The sequence below is a fragment of the Sceloporus occidentalis genome, unplaced genomic scaffold (genome assembly GCF_023333645.1).
Source record: "Sceloporus occidentalis isolate IW3139 unplaced genomic scaffold, rSceOcc1.0.p SCAF_2, whole genome shotgun sequence".
In the NCBI taxonomy this organism is placed as follows: Eukaryota; Metazoa; Chordata; class Lepidosauria; order Squamata; family Phrynosomatidae; genus Sceloporus; species Sceloporus occidentalis.
Window position 1 is genome coordinate 262700465 of NW_028316982.1, and position 15797 is coordinate 262716261.

Below are 15797 nucleotides of genomic sequence, written 5' to 3' on the forward strand. Positions count from 1 at the left end.
CTGGTCAGGCTCTACTTCAGTCACTGTGATGAACAACTAGAACAGCAGAATTATCAGCCCAGAAAGGTTGCAGTCAGTCCATTTGGTCTTGCCCCCAAAACAGGAAAACCACACTATTGATGCAGTACTGGTCAAGTCATTGGCCCTTCAGAATCTGGACAGAGGGAGAGGCTATACCAGTGCACCACAGACTAAATTCATCTTAAATTATGAGGAAATCAAAACAGTCAATGATTTTCCACAACTTGGATCAAACATTGATCAGAATGGAGACCAGAGTCAAGAAATCAGAAGAAGACAAGGACTGGGAAGGGCAGCTATGAAAAACTTAGACAAGATCCTAAAGTGCAAAGATATAAAACTGAACACTAAAGTTGTGATCATCCAAGTGATAGTATTTCCTATCACCATGCATGAATGTGAGAGGTGGACAGTGAAGAAAGCAGACATAAAGTAAAACAAGTCATCTGAGATGTGGTGCTGGGGAAGAGTGCGGAGAATACCATGGACAGCCAAAAAGACAAATGGGTCCTTGAACAAATCAAGCCTGAACTCTCCCTGGAAACCAAGATGATGAAACAGAGGCTGTTGTGTTCTGGCCACATCATGAGAAAGCAGGACTCATTAGAAGAGAAAATAATGCTAGGAAAGGTAGAAGGTAGTATAAAGAGAGGAGAACCCTATGCCAGATGGTTAGGCTCAATCAGGATCATAGGCTTGAACCTGCAGAATTTGAACAGAGCGGTTGAGGATAGGGGTCTTTAAGATGTCTCATTCACAGGGCTGCCACAAGTCAAAGTAGAATTGAAGGCAGTTAGCAACAGCAAACAATAAAGAGGAAGAGTTGTATGCACAGTGTGATTAATTCTGTGAGTTACCTATTTGGATTAGATTGTTATGGATTCTGGAAATACTGTATATACTCATGTATAAGTTTAGAAATGTAGGTCAAAAATTGACCCAAAAAACCTGAGTCGACTTATCCATGGGTCAATGTAAGTACTGCATCTTACCTCTTATTTAAAAGAAGGAACCATCTCCTGATGAAAAGCAAGAGTATTATCTGCCCTGGAAGCACTTACCCCCTCTATTCTCTCATCCATCCAGCCTTAAGAGTAAGCACAAAGAGTTATGTCTGTGGGAATTTTGTAAGTTCTTTAACATTGTTTTACTTTGCTTCATCCTTTAGATCCTTTGCTATATGCCCCTAAGTTTTACCCTCGACTTATCCATGGGTCATAGCAAAATCCATAATTTTGGCCCCAAAACTTGCCCTCGATTTATGTATGAGGTCAACTTATAGTCAAGTATATATGGTACATCCAGAAAACCACCACTCATTTGGGTTAACTGTAGGCCACCAAGCAAGGGGGACAACTCCAGCAACAGAAGCGAATGTCCTCCTAATGGCTGGGGATCTCTCTTCCAATGCTTTTGGAATGCAACTCCCCTCAGAATTAAGACCAGAGAAACAGTGTGGAGATTGTTCCCAGTTCTGAACTGTGGGCTGCAAGGAAAGAGGCGAGAGCTCTTAGTTATAAATAATAAATAAATAAATGCTTTATTTATATACCGCCCTTCTTCCAATCAGGGCGGTGTACAACATAATAATAACAAGTACAATGTACAAAAGCAATAAAAACACATTAAAATCACATACTATCAGCTCATCATTGGCCATCGGGGGGGGGGGGACTAACTGGGACTTATATCGGGGAATGCTCGCTTAAACAGGAAGGTTTTTAGGTCCTTCCTGAACTGGGCTAGGGAGGTAGCCGAGCGAAGCTCTATGGGCAGCGTGTTCCAGAGGGATGGGGCCGAGATGGTAAACGTCCTCTTTGCTGTAGAGGCTAATCTAGCCCCAGGTACCCTCAGTAGCTGCTGCCCAGAAGTTCTGAGTGTGCGGGGCGGATCATATGGGGAGAGGCGGTCCTCAAGGTATCCTGGGCCCAAGCCATGTAGGGCTTTATAGGTTATAACCAACACCTTGTATTGCGCCCGGAAGCGAATAGGCAGCCAGTGCAGATCTTTAAGTACAGGTGTAATATGACTGGCCCTGGATGTACCAGTGACCAGTCTGGCTGCCATGTTCTGTACCATTTGTAGCTTCCGGGTGTGGTACAAGGGTTGCCCCATGTAGAGCGCATTGCAGAAATCCAATCGAGAGGTTACCAGAGCATGTACTACTGTTTCAAGGTCCCTCTGGCCCAGGTATGGGCGCAGCTGGCGGATAAGCCGAAGCTGATAACAGGTGCTCCTGACCGTCGCGTCCACCTGAGATGTAAGGTGAAGCAACGAGTCAAGAAGCACCCCCAGACTGCGCACAGAGTCCTTCACAGGAAGCGTGATCCCGTTCAGGACAGGTGGAACCACCGCCATTCCTGGACCAGGGGAACCTATCACGAGCACTTCCGTTTTCTCTGGATTCAGACTGAGTCGGTTTTCCCTCATCCAGCCCATTACTGACTCCAGGCACGCCACGAGAGGAGAGACGCCATCCCCAGTCACTGCATCAGTCAGAGACATAGAGAAGACTATTTGGGTGTCATCAGCGTACTGATAACCGCGCCCCATATCTCCGGATGATCTCTCCCAGCGGTTTCATGTAAATGTTAAATAGCATGGGAGACAGAATGGCTCCTTGAGGGACCCCAGATGTAAGGGCCCTCTTATCGGAGCACACGTCTCCCAGCTGCACCATCTGGAACCTCCCAGAGAGGTAGGACCGGAACCACTGGAGCGCAGTGCCCCCGATTCCCACCTCTGCCAGGTGCTCCAGAAGGATACCATGGTCTATGGTATCGAAAGCCGCTGAGATGTCCAAGAGCACCAACAGGGACACGCTTCCCCTGTCGATGCCCAGACGGAGATCATCGACCAAGGCGACCATGGCCGTCTCAACCCCGTAGCCCGCCCGAAAGCCAGTTTGAAATGGGTCTAGATAATCCGTTGGCTGAACTAAGGCACTTCATAGTATGGAACCAAACACAGAGTCAGCAGAATGACTTGTTACTCACAAACAAGACTGAAAAAACAGCAGGGAGAAATTGGCAACGCACTGAACTGTGATTTATCTAGAGAATAAATGTATAAGGGAATGAAACTACCACTCTAACGTATAAACAATAATGAATTGTTTATATACAGTGACCACACTGCAGTAATTCTATGAAACATTAAATACACAATCCAAGTGCTTAGAGAGTTATGTATCCCAAATTATGTCTATATACTTCCTCAGATGCTAACAACCTCTGCTGAAGCGAAAGGGTTTCTACCAGCAAAGAATGGCAAATGGTTCCACAAAAAGTAGAATTGTGTTCTTTCTGACCTTCACAACTCTGATTCCGAGCTTTACTTCCACAAATCCTAGATAATGGTCCACATATTAGTGGCTGCAGCAACACAACATACTGTTTGTAGAAACTGTTGAAAGTAAACGGATAGCAATGAACTGGAAAGTAAATGAATAGCAATGGTAGCAGGAAGCCAACATCCTCTGGAGTTTTTTGAAGCCGTTTCAACATACCTTCATCAGTAGTAATGAAGTACTTATACCAGCTAAGTATCAACTCCACAATTCAATATCCAAGGTTTTTTTCAAAAACTTTCCAACAAACTGTCTCTTGGAAATAAGCTATTCCCCATTAGATATAAGAAGTCTTTAAATTAAAGATTAAAAAGATGGTGCTCACCCCCATGTTACAAAAGCTGACTTATGTAGTTGAATCTTTTCTCAATACTGAATGTAGGACAGCATCCTTCTAAACAGAGCAGGCCACTTCCACTCGTGATTGGACAGTATCCATACCTAAAGTGAATAGGCTAGCTTTGGAGCCACAGGCCAGAGGAAACGGTATCCAGTTCTCTCTTCAGCATCCTTCTGCCCCCTCCCAGCAATGGCTTCACTGCTCTCCTGCTTGCATATTTCTTGTTAATTGCTGGTAGGTCGTCATTGACTTACAGCAACCCTATGAATGAGAGTCCTCCAAGCCACCCTGCTATCAACAGCCCTGTTCAAGTCTTGCAAACTCTGGACTGTGACTTTCTTGATTTGAGTATATCCAGCTGCAATGAGGATTTCCTCTTTTTCGTGTGTGTGTGTGTGTGTGTGTGTGTGTGTGTGTGTGTGTGTATCACATAGTAATATACAAGCTTTTTGGCTGAGACAATCCAAAATGACCATATATTTCTAGCTGGGGATGGGGAGGATGAAATCATTGGTTTTAGGGTGCATCCTCAGGGATGTCCCTGTACTTCTACAGTGGGGAGACTGGATGATGCACAGTCCAAACCCCAGTTCTGGAGTGGACATACTGAAGGCCATCCTTGTCAGGGATTTGAAGGGTTAAAACACAGCACACAGGGAAATGCTTGATGTGTGTGTGTTTGGCCATGAGCATTCAGCAGAGTGGCAAGGTTGATCAGCACAGCTGAAGCTCATTGGCTCAAGGACACTTCAATGCCCAAGTGCACGTAGCCATGGATGATGAAACATGTGTCTAGATTGCACAGGAGACACATGACATGGCTACACACCTGAACTCACTGGGTTTGAGAGACCACATGGTCTGGAGACTATATAAGCCCAGGGGTTGCAAGGGTGTGGTGTGGGTTTGTAGAAGGAGTTGGATTGGTATGGTTTGGAGTTTTAGAGATCTGGATTTGTATTATAGCACTGTGAATAAAGAGCACTTTGGGAGAAGAAGCTATAGCATCGGTTTGCTGTGTGTCCCCGGAGGTTCCTGCATTGCTGCAGTTCCTGGAAGACATCCAGTTGCTGTCATCCCAAATTGGACTTTGGAGCCACGCTTCGGCTTCTGGAAATTTGCCAGCTCTGCTCCAAGGGTCTGATTTAACCCCAGGACTCGTTGGAGTTGCTGATAGTGGTTGTTGGACCCCAGCAGTTGCACTGACAATCCTGCACATTCCACACCAGAACTGGGGCATTGGTTATTTACCACGTGTCAAAATAAGTCCCTCGTTGCTCCATTTTCTATGGGGGGGCCTGCATTGCAGCACCAGGTGGCTCTTCATAAGGATGGCCTGCTGCAATGGGCAGCCCAGCAGGCAATCCTTGTGAACAGCATCTCAGCACTGCAACCAAGGGCCTTTGTAGCAGAGGAATACCAGGACAGCTCCAGAGTCAAAGAATCATAGAGTTGGAAGAGACCGCACGGGCCATCCAGTCCAACCCCCTGCCATGTAGGAAATCCAATCAAAGCATCCTCAACAGATGGCCATCCAGCCTCTGCTTAAAGACCTCCAAGGAAGGAGACTCCACTACACTCCGAGGGAGTGTGTTCCACTATCAAACAGCCCTTACTGTCAGGAAGTTCCTTCTAATGCTGAGGTGGAATCTCTTTTCCTTCAGCTTGCATCCATTGTTCCGGGTCCTGTTCTCTGGAGCAGCAGAAAACAAGCTTACTCCCTCCTCAATATGACATCCTTTCAAATATTTAAACAGGGCTATCATATCACCTCTTAACCTTCTCTTCTCCTCCTCTCATAGGGCAAGGTTTCCAGACCTTTCACCATTTTAGTCGCCCTCCTTTGGACACGCTCCAGTTTCTCAATGTCCTTTTTGAATTGTGGTGCCCAGAACTGGACACAATATTCCAGGTGGGGCCTGACCAGAGCAGAATACAGTGGCACTATTACTTCTCTTGATCTAGACACTATACTTTTATTGATGCAGCCTAAAATGGCATTGGCCTTTTTAGCTGCCGCATCACACTGTTGACTCATGTTCAACTTCTGCCCCTGGCATATCCTGCACATGCATTTGCACTTTAGTTTGAAAATTAAAGAAGCTATCCAATGTGCTGATCTATTTGGGGGGTAGGCTTCAACACCTTGCATATCTCTTTTTAAATTCAGTCTAAAATCTAGAGTGGCTCCACTGATATGGAACTCAGCAGCCACTGCAGGAAGTCATCTATGGAGTCCAGGGTTCTCCCATGCAAAAGAAATGAAGCCCTGTCATGTCGTTCCAGGAGCTGCTCACTGCATCGGGAACATTTAACAGAATTGTCAAATAATCAGAATGCAGTCATTCAGGTGTAATTCCACCTGTCTGCTCCTCTTCAGCATTTCCACTCTGTGTTCCATTATCATCAGCTTCTCTTTGCAAGGATGATCCCCTGCTGCACATAAATAATGGAGGAGATCTCTGGTTTATCTCCTCCGATTTCCCCTGTATACAAAGGAAGCTTTCTAATGAAACACAAAGGTACTCCTGCCTGTTTAATTCCACCTTGAGTCAGTTCTCTTTTCAGGCTTCTCAGCAGGCTCTGAAAAACAATCTCTGGCTTTCCACACACCTCAGACAAGCCCTTAAAACATTCAAAAGCTATCCAGCAGAGGGGACACTGACCTCATCAAAACCCATCTGCTGCTTGTCTGCGAGGGTGGGAAAGGATAGAATTCACTCCCACTGAGAAAGAGGATCATTGCTCAGCTGTCACAATAGCAGCTACAAAGAGTGTAAGGGGAGAGGACAGCAACACCAATTAAAACTAAAGTAGAACAAGTCACCTCGTATTACAGTAAGGAGCAGCAAAATGAAGCTCTGGGGATGTATATGGCCTCCAAGGCTGTCTTTATAACTCTCAACCAGGTGGTCAGACCTCACCTGGAATCCTGTGTCCAGTTCTGGACATCACAATTCAAGAAGGATGTTGACAAACTGAAATGTGTCCAGAGGAGGGCAACCAAAATGGTCTAGGTTCTGGGAGCCACAATCTAAATAGCCCACAAGGGCCATCCAGTCCAATGCCTTCTCAGGCAGAAATGTATAACCGAAGCACTCACAACAGATGGCCATCCAGCCTCTGTTTAAAAACCTCTGAAGAAGGAGACTCCATCACACTCCAAGCCAGCAGGTTCCACTGTTGAACAGCTCTTACCATCTGAAAGTTCTTCCTAACATTTAGGTGGAATCTCTTTTCCTGTAATTTGAATCCATTGAATCCTATTCTCTAGAGCAGCAGAAAACAAGCTTGCTCCATTCTCAATATGACATCCCTTCAACTATTTAAACATGCCTATCATATCAGCCCTTAACCTTCTCTTCCTCAGGCTAAACATACCCAGTTTCCATATGGAAACCATAAAGTATGGTTTCCAAACCTTTCACCATAGTGGTGAAAGTGGACCAGTTATTTTGCAGTCATCTGACCTGTGCCAGTCATCTCAGACGTAAACTTTTAAGAAAAGGCCCCTTTCATTAAAATTCTCATATTCTGAAGTAAACACAGAGAAGATGTAAGACAGGATAATGTCAAATGTATGACTAAAAGGGAAAAATGGGCTGCAAGCAAGCAGAGGCAAGCTATCCTGAACCAGACCTTGAGGCTTTATTATTAAAAAATAAATTTCTATTTTCTTGATTCTTTTTTAAAAGAAAGCTTGTTAGCAATACTTGTTATTAATAGTGTAGCTCATTATATTACTAATTACTAGCAAGTTATAGTTCAACTACTGTTTTTAAACACAGAGAGAGAGTGTGTGCAAAGGGAGACTAACTGAAAGAAAGAAGTTTGTAGCATGAGCTTTCATAGACTTGAACCTACTTCCCCAATGCATCTGAGGAAGTAGACTCATACTGCCAACCTTTCTTTCAATTAGTCTCACATATGCTACAAGATCCCTTTGCATACTGATTTTCCAGACTAACATAGATATGTCTTTGAATTTTACACTCACTTACACACATTTATAAAAAGAAAAACATCTCCCATTCCACTCAACAAAGTTTTAAGAGTAGTGAGTAAAGAGTTTTACTCATCACCCCTAAAATGTTGCTGGGTAATGAGTTTTAGTCATTATAATGATGACACGACCAGGTGTTACATTGTTTTTTTAAAAGGCAACATTTGTAATTCTATTGCACCAAAGGTAATATTTTACAGGTAATGCGAATAATGCGTTACTTCCCAGCCTTGCCTTAAGTGCTGAAATCTCAGGGCAGTAAGTTGTGAGGAACTGAGAAGGGGGAGAGAGCGGAAAGTGCAATGTTATGAGATATTGTTATCATGGAAAAACACTTCTCAGAGATTTGGGACATTTCCACATGAGTAGCATTCTTGAATCAATCACATCAGTTTAAAAAATGGAAACATACTGGTTTCCAAGGAGCCTTTATTGCACATCTTCACAATCACGAAATTGGGGCTGCTCCTGCTCTCTTCCTGACTCCCCCTTAAACCTACCTTCCTGCACTGTGCCCTGCCCAGCATGCCTTTTGGGTTTTTTTTTTTCTTTACTTTAACTTTTTCACACATTTCCAGAGCTCTGTTACAGCAATTTATTTAAACTATTTAATTTTAAAAATAAAGGGAATCAGCCTGCTTGGGAATAGCAAGGGGAAGGAGAGATGGGGAAGAGGAGGGGAGACTATGACTGTCAATATTGAAACTTCCCCAGCAGTGATGTTTTGCACCTGAGGACTAGAGCAATTGGGAGGTCATTGATGGGTTTCCCCTATCAATTAAAAAGGATGCCCTAACCACACTTGGAGGACACAAGAGCTATGGGTTGGAGGGCAGCAGCATGCCATAAATATCACCAAAGGCACTTTTTTCCACCTCTAGTTGTGGTTTAAAAGCCATGTGTAGTAATTTCCTTGGTTGCAGAGTTATATTTTAAGTAGCCACAGAAGTGACATAAGCCAGTGGCAGAAAACCACATGCTAAAGGTCACCATTGCATCTCTAGCAAAATTAGATTTGCTTGTTCTAAATGCAGAGGTAACAAAGTTACCTCTGGGACATTAGAGATCTGCAGCAACTCCGAGTAGACAATGCTGAGTTACATGGACCAATGAGCTGACTCAGCATGCATGTTCTTCCTATCTTTATAAAACCAGCTTTACAAAAAAATCTTGCTGATTGCTGTGTCAGCTTCTCACCTTGCAGGGGGTGGCTTCGGTTTAAGGTTTTTCTCACATTCTTCAGGTATACTGGCTACTGGGACTTTGAACTTCAAGTTCCTCTCAAGTTCTTCCGACAGGCTGACTCGGGAGGCTTTGGGCTTAAGAGTCTTCTCCAGGTCTTCAGTCAGACTGACTCCTGTAACTTTGGCTGGAGTAATTGCTTGGCGAGAGAGGAGACGCCTCGGTGAAAGATTTTCTGGAAAAACAAGAGAAGAGGCTGCCTCACACTAAAACAGCAAGCAGTCAGTGAAGGGATGTGAATATTATTATTATTATTATTATTATTATTATTATTATTACTATTATTATTATTTTGTGTAAGGTGTATACAAAGCATAAATGAATGTCATGTTTAGACTTCGGTCCCATCTCCAAGATATCTTGTTATGTATATGCAAATATTCCAAAATTTAGGTGAGAAAAAATGGAAAACCAAAACACTTCTGGCCCCAAGCATCTTAGATACAGGAAACTCAGCCTGTACTAAATTGTCACATTTTATGTGCTAATGCATAATATACATCATGTTAGAAATGCAGTAAAGCAAATTTACATATGCAATTTACCTGCAAAAAATGTCCATAAAAAGGAATGTGGACAAGATGAGAGTGTTCCCCATGATTCCAAACTCCTCTAAAACTTTATCTCTCTAGTTGGAATCTAGTTTTCAGTTTCTATGAAGCCTGATTCCAAGACAACTTGGATGCATCCCAGAAAAACAATTGGTATACAGACCCATCTTTGTTTCCCACTGTGTAAACAACAATAAAACACCTCACAAAAATTAAAACTCTCGTCCAACTCTTACTATTTTCTTCCTCTGTCTGAGCCTTTTCTTTCCCAGGCTTTTCACTTTCTTCGGTGATGGTTTCCATTTCCTTTGCTTCAATCCTAGAAGGAAGAAAGGAAGAAAAAAATCCACTCAAAAGACACTTGAGTGCTCCTTTTGCATAACTCCTTCCTCAAGAATTCATTCCCATAACAACATTCACTTAAAAAGAAAAAACCTGGCAGATTCTTCTTATAAAGGAAACACTCTTGTCTAGATTGAGCCATCAAACAAGTATTCAAATACTATGTTTTGTGACATGGGACACACAGGTGAGCTAAGTACAGATCATGGGCTAAAGGCAGCTCCTAAGCACTTTTCTACCTCGCTCACCAAGATCAAATTAAACGAAAGCATTCATGAAATGTTGTGGTATGATCTTGTGACACAGCACTTTGTTGTCAGATTTCAGCAGCAAATAAGAGCTAGACTAGTTTCTGAGTGGTCACCCAGCCACAGCCATTGACATCATCCTCCATCTTCAGCCCATGTAAGTCTGGCCCAGGGTCTAGCCTGGTCTACCAAGGAGGAAAGGAAGGAGCTGTCTCCTCCACTATTCATATAACCTACCTATTTTAAGATGACTATCCCTTATTCCCATCAGCATGTAAGGATGTGAGAGCTGGACAGTGAAGAAAGCAGATAAGAAGAAAATCATTTCATTTGAGGTGTGGTGCTGGAGAAGAGTGCTGAGGATACCTTGGATGGTCAAAAAGACAAACAAAGGGGCCCTTGAACAGATCAAGACTGAACTCCCCCTGGAAGCCAAGATGGTCAAACTGAGGCTGTCGTACTTTGGCCACATCATGAGACACCCAAGTCTAAATGTGAAATTCATTTATGTTTCATATACACCTTATATACATAGCCTGAAGGTAATTTTATAAACAGCAATTTTAATAATTTTGTGCATGGACCAAAATGTGTGTACACTGAACTATTAAAAAGCAAAGATATCGCTATCTCCACCACCCATCTGGACAAATTTGGATTTTGGAGTATTTTGCAATTCCAGATAAGGAACGCTCAATCTGTATATATTTAGTGCACTGGACATCTCTCTCTATGACCTTAACATTACTACTCCTGTGTTTTCTAACCTGGTCTAAGACATATGACTGGAGGAATGCAAACAGATGATGGCCAAATGTAATTTAGGACTGAAACAGACAGGCCAAAATAAAGCTGCTTCGGGTCACTTTGGAGGTATGCTGTTTAAATGACACACACATCTTAAGAGGCCAGAAGCTGTGTGAAAGCTGAGCTCCAGTCCTTACGACTGGCGTGTGGCTTTGGCATGGCTTCCAGCCTCTTAGGACGCATGCAGCATTTAAACAGCATACCTCCAAAGTGACTCAAAGCAGCTTTATTTTAGCCTGTCTGTTCAGGCCCATGGACTTCAAAGATTGGCCATGGCTGAACGCAGGTTTTGCATGCAGCGGATCCTTGACATTCCAATTAAAAATCCTTCCAATTAAAAAAAAAACTTGGCTTTTTGCAGACATGGTAGATTGGAATTCTCAAATGGATGAAAGCCGGACCTAAAGTGGGCTGCAACACCAGCACATGCTTTTACTCACCGTTGGAAGTTATGCAAATAGGAGCTACCATAATGTGGTGCAATTGTTGGAGTGTTGGACTATGACTCTGGAAATCAGGGTTCAGTGTCCAGCTTGGCCATGAAACCCACTGGATGACCATGGGCAAGTCACATGTTCTCAGCCTGAGAAGAAGGCAGTGGCAAACCTCCTCTGAACAAATCTCCCCAAGAAAACCCCATGACGGGCTTGCCTTTGGGTTAACATAAGTCGGAAACAACTTGAAGACACCTATCAACAACAACAAATCCATGACACTTTTGGAAATGTGAGGGAGGGAACCCTCAAATCAAAAATTCTCTTCTCTGTGGTGGCTTCAGGCAGTGTGAGCCTTTTATATCTGCCTCAATTCCATTCATACTTTAACTATAGATTGTAAGGCATGGTCATCAATAATCAACATATCTAGGCAACCAGATGATGTGACCCCAGAAACTCATAAGTGTCTGTGGCCACATAGAGTCCTGCATCTCCTTCTCTCTCCCTGCAATCCCCAACATGGCAAATCAGAACTCTGCTGAACATTTTTTTACCTAATACATTTTCTTAGCTAGTTAGGACTTAGCGCAAGTTGAGACTAACTATGCAAAAGAAATTGTAGCATAAGCTTTTGTAGACTTGGTCTACTTCCTCAGATGCATGGAGTGAACTAGTACTCAGGAGGAATCCTTAAAATAAAACTGTATATGATGAGTTGACATGTTCAGTTTTAACTATGGGTGTTGGGGGACAAAGGCAGGAGGAAAGATGTTGCCTAAGGCCAGGGTGGGTGGATGACCATATGAATGATGGAGGGAGTTTTAGAATATGGTGAGTGCAGGCTGGGTACCAGAAAGAGATGTGATATATTGGCTAACAGTGTTCTCATGAGGCCAGGGTGTTAACCAGTGTTATAATACATGTAGTGTGTCAGGAAGCCATTATCTCTGTTCAACCTACTGTTGATGGATAGGAGTTTATAGATTTGGGGGCTCAACAGACCGCCCCGAAAGGGCAGTCTGCAGCCGCCTGTTTTTATGGTGTAAGGAGGCTGCACCACCCAAATGGCCCAGCCTCCATCAGGACTAAAAAGAACCCATTGAAAGTGTGCCATGGACCATTGGTGAGCCATTGGTGCACCATGGGTGCACTCATGCATACTGATGACACAAGCACAGCACAGCGACATTTGGACATCAGTGCCAGCGGTGTGTGGTAGGGCTAGGGAGCATGCGGACACTCCACATTCCCGAGCTCTAAAATTGGCCCCAGACCGCTGCTTTCCAGCAGTCTGTACTGGGCCATATTCTAATTCAGCTGTTTCCAATCTTCCCTTTTCAAGGTTCCTTGAACCAAAAACCTACAAAAGAAGATGGGAAACAGAAACAGCTGTATTATAATATATCCATAAATTCCAATCCATCAACAGTGGCATGCTGGGTAATGAGATAGGATTAAGAGGAAATCCAGAAGAGTGTGTAATGGCAGCTACAGCCCCAGTGGTGCAATTGTGATGATGTGCAATAATAGCTGCTCACTGGTAAATTTGCATTGTCATTAATTAGTGTGATTGTGGCAAGAATGGGGCTTGTGTGATAAAGTCCCAAGTGTCAATCTTCTTCTGATTTCTTGTCTGCCATCTTCATCCATCTTGACTAAATGAGTTTGACTGACTGAGTCAAGACATAGGAAAGGTTTATTTCAATGAAGATTATAAGACGGGGGGCAGGGGGGGGGAGCTGGGAGTAAAAGGCATACTCCTGGCAAAGTCATGCGATTGCACTGAAGACTTTCAGACATATTGTACTTATCCAGGACTTAACTCGTGAAGAGATCTTATAGCACCTTTGAGATTAACTGAAAGAAAGAAATTGGCAGCTTGAGCTTTCATAGACTTCAGTCTACTTCCTCAGATACATCTGAGAAAGTAGACTGAAGTCTACAAAAGCTTATGCTGCCAATTTCTTTCTTTCAGTTAGTCTCAGAAATGTTCACGATCTCTCTACATACTGACTCCAGAGACCAGCATGGCTATATCTTTGAATTAACCCATGAAGATCCAAGAATTCTCCAGTAACAAACCATTCACAGTGAAATCCCAGGAATAGTTTGTTGCTGGAGCATTCTTGGATCTTCATGGGTTAAGTCCTGAATAAGAACGAAGTCTGAAAATCTTCAGCATGATCGTGCAACTTTGCTAGGCGTATGCCTTTTTCTTCTCTGATTTTCCCCTGTCTGATAATCTCCAATGTCTTCATTAACCCCTTGAAAGTTATGTAAATTGACTGTAGTGATTAATTTTGTTTCTGTACTGTTCAGCTGTAACCTTGCTTTGGCATTTACCCTCCTTAACCTTCATCAATAGTCATTCCAAGTCTTTGTTATTTTCTGCAACTAAGCTGCATATCTGCATATCTTACATTGTTGATAGTACTGAATCGTGTCCCCAAATTAGGTTAAACAAATTGTCCAATGCCTTTAAAGTTCAAGCTAAAGCCCACAGTAGATTCAATGCCCCACAACATGGGAGCCACTGTTCCCCACTGCCTGGAAGCTCAGTGGAAAGGTCAATGACTCCCTCCCCTGACAAGCCCACTCTTGCTACTCTCAGCTGGTAGCCCAGTAGCTGTGTTTGAAGCTAGCTGCAGTTTCCATGCAGTCTTCCACTAGCTGGACATTGCCTATTTGCCAGCCACCACAAGAGAGAAAGAGAAGAGTCAACACACAGATCAGATCAATGCACCTACCTTGGAAACATGACAACACTACTGCAGCGTGATTGTGGAGAAGAAATGTTCCTACCCGATAACACTGAATCTCCTGTCCCAGGCCTCTACAGCAGAAAAAGATGGTGTCAATACAACTTTTGGCAAAGGTTTTTTAATCATTTTAAGCCCCTTTGAATCCCAATCTTGGAAAAAGATGGAAGAAGAAGAAGAAGAAGAAGAAGAAGAAGAAGAAGAAGAAGAAGAAGAAGAAGAAGAAGAAGATGATTATTTAATTAGCAGTTCTCACTTTACCCATCCCTTCTCTATCATGTCCCTCCTTTCTGCTCCCTTTAAGCTCAAGAAGCCCAAGCTATGGCATGTTCCACTGAACAAGATTCTCAGCCAAGGATGGCAGTCATCCAGTCCTGCCAGCAATTCCTAGCATTCTTCACCATAGACTATGACTGAAAAGACTGGCATCTCGGCAACATCTTGAGGGCTGCATGATTCCCATCATTGTTCTAGATCACTGCTCAGACCCTTCCTACTGCTCAGAAGAAACCTGTTGTTTTCAGAGAAGAAGGAAGGAAGGAAGGAAAATGGTTGAGAAACTTTATCTGTCCCAGAATAGGACAGTAGGATTGTTAACATGGATTGTCTAAAAGAACTGTATTACTCTTGTGCTTCAGCATCTGCATTCCAACCCATTTCTGACTTCACTATAAAGTGCTGGTGTTCATTATTATAGCCTGAAAGAGCTGAAGGTTAGGCAGCCTGAAAGGTCATCTTCTCAAGTCTATACCTGGCTTGACCTCAAGATCGTCTTTGCAGCCCTGTCTTCTGCTGACTCTGCTAAATAAAGTGAAGCAAGTGGCTGATGAGGAAGGGGACAATTTAGTGATGGCACCCCAGTTGTGAAGTTCTCCCGCATTTATTTTGCCTATACTGGTGCTGATGTGTTTCCTCATGAGCTGAATGAAACAAAAGTTGAGTGAAATAACTAGAATCCTTAAACTTTGCTTCATTCCATGCAATACCTGTGAATCTATGAAAAACCTGAACTTTCCAGCACCATGAAAATGTTTAAAAATACAGAGATCTGTTCAGGAGGTATCTGAAATAGTTAACAAGCTGGGTCCAAAACTTCATTTACAGCCTTGTTTTGGTCTCATCAGATAACTGCCACTGATTAGCATCTTGTTGGGCATACACAGGCATAACTTAACCTTGATGCATGGCTATATCTATTTTTCCTCTCTCCCTCTCCAGATGCATCACACACCCACTGAGCCCACCCCACAGCCTTTTCATGCCTGTCTGGGGCAAGGATAGATCACAGAAGCATCTGGGTATGTCCATGTAGCCAGACATTAAATGATTACATCAGCCACTGTGGCTTCCAGAGAATCCTGACGGACCACGGCAGATATGTTGCTTTACACCTGGATACAGAGACATAGGCCAAAAACACACAGACCAAATAATGTGGCTTCTGGTCACTGTGGGGCCGTGGTGTTCAAATGACGCACACACACACCCAAGTGGCTATAAGCTGCTTTGATGCCACAATCTGGTCCTTTGAACCGTATCAAAAACGAGTCAGAATAATCTGGCTCTGACGGCGGCCGGTTTGGGACTGTGGCAGCAACCCACTTTCAGACTGGACTGTGTGGTTGTCATGGTCCCAGCATGATAGCGGCCGGAGTAGCCAGAGGCTGCTCTTTATCAGCTGTGTACTTCACCTAATAG

At 43.4% G+C, this 15797-nt stretch overlaps 1 protein-coding gene across 1 annotated transcript in view; it reads right to left on the minus strand.

Annotated features, from left to right (window-relative positions):
• Positions 1-15797, minus strand: part of CCDC81 (coiled-coil domain containing 81) — a 37848-nt gene that overhangs the window by 15903 nt on the left and 6148 nt on the right. Inside the window, exons 5-7 of the mRNA XM_089512879.1 lie at positions 14088-14173; positions 9743-9825; positions 8911-9130 (exon numbers count right to left, since the gene is read on the minus strand). Of these exons, the coding sequence (XP_089369005.1) occupies positions 8911-9130; positions 9743-9825; positions 14088-14173 (389 nt within the window). The remainder of the gene's footprint in view (positions 1-8910; positions 9131-9742; positions 9826-14087; positions 14174-15797) is intronic.